The 6,884-nt window shown below is 39.1% G+C and overlaps 1 protein-coding gene across 2 annotated transcripts in view; it reads left to right on the top strand.

Annotated features, from left to right (window-relative positions):
* Nucleotides 1-1,844: 1,844 nt before the first annotated feature.
* The window catches only part of rsrc1 (arginine/serine-rich coiled-coil 1), a 173,875-nt gene continuing 168,835 nt past the window's right edge, over nt 1,845-6,884 (top strand). The window contains exons 1-2 of one of the 2 annotated variants that reach the window (XM_015377241.1): nt 1,845-1,962; nt 2,356-2,538. In XM_015377241.1, coding sequence (XP_015232727.1) covers nt 2,372-2,538 — 167 coding nt within the window. In that variant the 5' untranslated portion in view covers nt 1,845-1,962; nt 2,356-2,371. Of the gene's footprint in view, nt 1,963-2,023; nt 2,043-2,355; nt 2,539-6,884 lie in introns of those variants that run through there. The other variant, XM_015377242.1, reaches the window with a different exon arrangement.

Here is a 6,884-nt window from a genome sequence, read left to right as displayed (position 1 = left end):
ATTAGAAGTTGGCTTCCTTTTTATCTACTTTAGAAAATAAAATTATTACAATGGCTGCTTATTTAAACGATTAAATGTGGCTTCCACTGAGTAAAATATATTGTATTTTACACAGAAGTGAATCAAATCAAAAGTAATTTACAAGCAGAGTGAAGAAAAAAAATGGTTACATGCAATCCAGTTACAAGCAAAAGGGAACTAAACAGATGTATATACAGCTTGCAAAATAACAGGAGCCCCCAGAGAGAACTAAAATTTGCAAAAAAGTTTAATTTAACATGACTTCTTTTTGTACTGTTACATTAGTAGTTTTTGTGCAAACCAAAGCCAGTGATGAAGCATGTGTTTCAAAATTCATATTTACAAAAGGGCTAAAAGATTCTATCTGTTTCACTGGGATGACTTTTTTTATGTTTTATTGGGCATTCTGGCTTTATGCATACATTTTAGAAAAAAGTTAATTCTACAATCGCCTAAACTGGAGAAGTGGAAGAACAAACTAAATAAAACCATTCCACCATCAAGAAAAATGACTGGCTTCCCGGAAGTAGTTGAGCTTTTTATTGTTATCATTAAAAAAAAAGATAAAGATCCATTCTGTCGGAGATTTTCCATCCTTTAATCAGTCAATTCATTATAAATGTGTATGTAATTTGTATAAAAGTAATAAACCAGTTTTGAGTAAGAAGTAAGCTCAATGGTAAGAACAAGTTCCAGGCAATCAACAGCTATGCCTTGTCAGTAATCAGATACCCTGCTGGGATCATAAGTTGAGCTAAGCAGGAAATTCAGGCCATTGATGTTAAAACATGAAAGCTATTCACCGTCCATGGTGGATTCCACGCCAAATCCCATATCTAGAGACTATACACTAAGGGCATTAAAGGAGGCAGATACCTAGAGAGCATCAGAGCCACCACTGAAGATATAACATCAGGCATTAGGAAACATTGATTAGGAAGATGGCCCCGATGGATGAAGCACTTAGTTAATGTCTTAGACAGAGGAAGCTGAAAATGAAGGAACTGGAGGAACCATCATGTGAGGAAGAAAATCCCTACATGGGATGTATCACCAACAGATAGATGAAGTGGCTTCCAATGGCTGGAGAGGAGCAGGCCTGGAGAACCTGAGAAAAAGAGGTCTACCATACCAGGCAAGATCCCAGGTGCAGGCTATGCAAAGAGGCCCCAGAAACAATCCACCATCTCACAACATGGTGTAAGATGAAGGCAGGAAAGGGATATATGGAACATCATAACCAAGGGCCTGGTATAGAAACATCTGAGCAGTATACAAACTGGGGACCACCAGGTCAAACTATGAGCAACCTCCAAAGGTAGTGGAAACTGACAGAGCTATAAGATCCTGTGGGAATTCCAGATCCAAACAGACAGCATGGTTGTGACCCACCAACGGGATATTGTGATCAATAATAAGCAGCATAGGACAGCCATAGTGGTCGATGTTGCTATCCCAAATGATGGAATCATCAGGAAAATTTTTAATTCGTAAATTATGAAATGGTTAAATTAGAAATACACCACAAATGTTTAAATAAAGGTAAAATATGTTTTGAAATGTAAAAAAAATAGTAACCATATTATATTAAGGACGCTAAGCAACCTTGGACTGGTTCAGTCTAAGTAATTCAAATGTGTTTAAAGAAAAAAACTGAATTAAAGTTCATTAAGGCAGCTTCTGATTTAAAATTTAAAAGCTATTAATGTCTATATTTTAAGAGGAGACAAAAAATATTGGTGCTACTGTAGTAAGAATGACATGCTATATATTTTTAACACAAAGAATGAGACTCAGAAAAGGCTTGAATCGGTTGTGCTGTGCTCATCTCCTCTGCCTGGATTCTATCGATGTTTCCTTCATCGTTTGGTAAAGCCTGGTTATCACTGCATGTGGGGAATTCAATGTTGTTAAAGAGAGGAGCGGGACTTCCATGTTTCGGTTTGTCTGTCTTTCTTCTAAGACATAGAATTAAATTTTTTTAACCGAATGAAACGACATGCAGCCAAACCGCTAAGAAGGTTAAACACTTCACTTAAAACGCGGATGTTTTTAGCTGTAGGCTAGTTTGGCTAGCACAGTTAGCATGCCTTTAGCCTCAATACAAATGAAAGATATCTATTAATCTTACAGGATTTATTGGATTGTGTTACTACAGTGTCATTACAGCCTTCTTGTTGACATGTTTGACTAACAGGCTCTCTATCCTAATGCGATATTTAATGAATAAAATGACTAATAGGAGAAAAGTGGCTGAATCAATGGTGTGTAACGGCTGTTCTGTTGAATCCCCGCATCTCAGCCCTGCTTCTGTCTGCGTTTTTTTTTCTCCAGCTGACCGATAAGCAGCATGGGTCGGCGTTCCTCTGACAGCGAGGATGACAGTCGGAGCAGGAGGAAAAGAAAACAACGTCGCCGTTCATCCTCATCCTCCTCTTCTTCCTCCTCCTCTGGAAGTCGGGTGAGGAGTAGCCGCAGCAGGAGATCCAGCCGCAGGAGCCGCTCCAAGGACAGAAGGTGAGACATCACAGAGATGGAGACTGTACCTTACAGCAGAGGTGCATCTATAGGATCATCTAAAGGCTACTGCATGTTGACATCACTGTTTATTTGAAATAGAAAAAACCTACTAGGCTCACACACTTTTTTTTTCAGTTTTACTCAGTCTCAGTTCTTTCCTTCAATCCCTTCTTTAGGTGTTTAAACCAATGCCAGTGATGTCAAAAGTGCTCACATTCTCTACTATCCTTTAGCCTTGAACCGGTCAATCTGCCATGCTTGGTTATCGCCGACTTTCATCTGATCGGCCCCTCCCACTGGCCTTTATGAAGAAAACCAATTTTAAGCACCAGTCCCTGCATTGTTGATTCATTTTTTCTGAGTCGACACGCATCTTTCTCCAGAGCTTGCTCCATGTTTGTTTTGATCAGAGGGCCCTAAACAGAGGGACAAATCATCCAAAAACAGACGAAAGAGGAGATAACATTCTGAGCTCAGACAGAAGCTTCAAAGCAGGCTCGGACTGGTAATCTGTGATACGGTCCTAATTTCAGTGTTTGAGGGCCGGCCCTCCTTCAATTATACCAGCCCTACCACTTAAGGGCTGGTTATACTCCTGCAGCAGTGTGTTGCAGTGAGCTTGACGCAGACATTTTTGATTTATGCTCAATATTGAACCGTGGTCTGTGCTATACGCCGTGGGACTAGATATGGAGAGGAAGTGGGGGTGAGTTTAGTCCAATAACGGAGGGACATAAGGGTGAAAAAGAGCGGGGATCCAGGTGGAAAAAGGCACCCAGCGTTCTTGCGCACCTCGATCTTCTAGCTGGTCCAACTTCACGAGTTGTTTTGCGCAATTTCGGTCATTAAAACAAAACTGGCTGACCTCCTGTCTAATCATGTCTGTGGTCAGTTACAATTTGGGAGAGGTGCAGCGGCGTGCCTGCAGAGGGGGTGGTGACGGCATTTTTGTTCACTGCGACACCTACGCAGACGAACTGGTTTTGAAGTATAAATCAGCCTAAATCCGCCTTTACTGTCCGGCCGAAGCACTTACCTGTGACAGTAAATAACTGAAGGAGCTCAAGAAGTAATACAATGTTAGCTACCTTAATGATGCATGCAGTATATGTAGCCCTTCCTTGTCATGCACATCCTTGTGACGGTTGGCATATGGTGTAATTTTCTATTTCTTCAAACTTTAAAATCCTTGCAACAAACTAAATTAGAATAAAACTAAAATGCTTTCTTTAAACCAAACTACAATGTTCCTCTTATATTTTGCAAAAATATGTTGCGGTGCATGATGGGGTTTTGCATCTGTTTACATTATTACCGCTGAGCTTTCATGTAGACATTCTTGAAAAACTGCCTGTCTGATTCTATATTGTATTGTTTTATGTTGGTGTTTTTACAACACTCGGGCTTACGTTGTAGACCTAGTATGTGTGAGGGGGTGTTTGGCTGGCTTCGTGCAAGCGTGGACGTAATGCAGCAGCAGTCACTGTCGCGTCCGTGTTAATAACCAAAGCCAGTAAAACTGCATTATAGAAGACTTGGTGATGGTTGTTGTGTGATGCTTGAAGGTAGATCGATTAATCCACAATGTGTATTTGTATTGTGTTTCACATTTGAGACGCACGTGTTTGACTGCGAGAACTATAAAGGTCAGAACACCCCGGCTGCGTATGACTTTTTAATCTCTGATCCAGTTTTTTCCATGTCACACTGACTGCGTATAGAGAAGCTCCGACTAGGCAGGGTGGGCAGATCTGTGCAGATTTTTTCCAACTTCTGTCTACGTGCTATATAGAAATTAAAACAATTTCCACATTTGACTTGGACAGATTATGAAAAGTTAGAAAAAAATAAATAAAAAAGAACACCAGTGCAGCTATGAAGCAAAGCCCCATTAAACCAGTCTGTGCAGAATCTCAAACCAGAACAGATAGAGAATGTTATCATGCCCATATTAAAAACATAATGAGATCTATGTCTAAAGAAAAGAAAAGCGATAAACGCTGTGCTGTCTGAGGCGGCGAGAGGTGATTCTCGGAGGGAGATCTGTGAAGTTTATCAAAGTTTTTCTTTCTTTTCTTCTTCATAAAGAGGAGAGAGATAAACTGCACTTAACTGACCTTACTGCCCCTCGTTATTTTGTTTTTTCTGTGAGGCTCAAAGAGGGTCACTATTTTACTATATCCATTTTTTCTCCTCCTGAAATTATTTTCTTTTTCGAGGAAGTTGATAAACTAAGCTTTTTGTCCCTCGTTTTTGCCTGATTTCCCATAATATTTACACAACTAATGCATCCTGTGGGACATTTATACAGAAAGTATCTTGAAGATTCAGAGTATGTAAATTGAACAATGCATTTGAACAGTAGCTGATGTTGAAAACCTAGGGTATTGAAAAAATAATGTTAAGTTTGGACTAGTATGATTTTTAGGTATACCTAGTCAAGACATAATCTTACTTACTTAGTCTGTGACCAGGTGTTAAATTTAAGAACATGCAGAGGTCCAAATGTTTACATCTGTTAATGAGTGGACAAATAACATATACACCCTGTGCCAATATGAGGATAAAACTAATTATAACATTCAGATCACTTATGAAACACATTAGTCTAGTTATATTCCAGCTTTTCCTCTATCAGCTTGGTCTAGTCAACATACAGACACATAAAAATGCAAACTGTTATTTATATGCAATTTGTTATATTGTATCATTTCTGTTTATTAAACTTGTTGAAATGATAATAAAGCTAGTTGGAAGTGATGTAGTTAAAGAACAGAATGGGTAACATTTTCACTCTTTTTAGTATTGTTCAATGTTATTTTTGATGCTTCTATGCCTTAGGAGGCTATTCAAATTGATTTGAATCAGCAGGTAAGTGAAGTCAATAAATAAAAGTCTGATGTTTGACTGTCTGAAACAAAATCCATAGAAAATGTCAGCCAGGATTTGAACCCTAGACCCTTTTCTGTGATGGTTTGTTCAGACCGGATGCAATTTGAATCTTGGGTACATTTGATTTTATGCAAAGTTTGTGGCGGACGCCCATCTTGACCCATAAGACGTCCTGCAATGCTTTTCATACATCAGCTGCTGTGCTTTTTGATACATTTTGCTTGTTCAGTGTGCTGGGTTTGGAGAATTTAAGTTTCTGAAATGGGTACAGTTGGTTCAAAGTGGCAGAAACAAGATCTGCATCAGGCAATCAGAAAAGCTTAACTCTGACATAATCACTTGAGAGCACTGAAAGGGACCCTCGTGTGGGCGCAGCTCCTGGAACAAATGGTAAGATTCACCAAACTTTGAACCCCTTTGAATTATGTGTTGGATCCCTACATGGTGCAGAGGCACCTGACAATAGCATTATCTGGCTTTATTTACCAAGTAAAACCTTTCCCTGACTTGCATCTGCTGTTGCCCACAAGAGACTCACAAAGAATAAACATCAAGGGTAGTTCCTACCAACGTGTGCTTCTGTCAACATTTTCCTTGTACATGCATCTTGGACATCTAGAGAAGTTTTAACACCTGAATTAAATTATATAAGCTTTCAACTTGAGACATTGGGCACTAGAGCTCTAATGGTTCCTGTAACAATGAGCCATTGTTACCTGTATATTGGCCAAAGTAGCAGCTAAATACAGCGTCTGGTTTTCTACATTGTTTTATTTTTGTTGTTTTGGGTGAAGTGGATTTTTTTGGGTTGTGGTTCTTTGGTTGGCCGCATCTTGTTTTCATTTTTGTAAAAAGGTAAATTGCTTTCACTTTACAATATTTTGTTTTTGTTTAACTCTTCATAAAAGGGAAATTCATGGATTAAAGAGTTAAAATATTGTGAAATACTCACCTCTGCTGTTTCACTCTCAAAGCAGGTGTGTACAGGACTGCACCATTGGATAATTGAAGGGCGGGAGGTTGATCTGATGTATGGTGTTTTCTATATTGAGTTTGAGTATTTGTTTGGGTTGAATTGAAATGTTTGTTTTCTGTATTTATTGGTCAAAGTATTTCTTAATCAGCTGTTCATTTAAACCAAATGTTCCTTTTTTTGTTGTTATTGTGAAGCTGAACATCCTTTTAAAAATAGTTTCTTCGATTTAGTTCCTCCTCTACATAAGAAACATGTCTGCCATTGTTCTTGGTTGTTGGTGTGGTTTGGTTGATGTCCTGCACCAGAAAAAAAAAATAAAGTTTTGTTAGCTGAAAACTCTTCAGAGCATGTACTTCTTTCAACCTGTTTGGGTCCCACCTCCAAGACTGCTTGGCCTCCTGACAAGCGTGCGACAGTTTCCTTCCTTCCTTCCTTCCTTCCTTCCTTCCTTCCTTCCTTCCTTCCTTCCTTCCTT

Source organism: Cyprinodon variegatus, unplaced genomic scaffold, assembly GCF_000732505.1.
Source record: "Cyprinodon variegatus isolate N-32 unplaced genomic scaffold, C_variegatus-1.0 Scaffold150, whole genome shotgun sequence".
In the NCBI taxonomy this organism is placed as follows: domain Eukaryota; kingdom Metazoa; phylum Chordata; class Actinopteri; order Cyprinodontiformes; family Cyprinodontidae; genus Cyprinodon; species Cyprinodon variegatus.
This window is presented reverse-complemented; position numbering and strand designations above follow the sequence as displayed.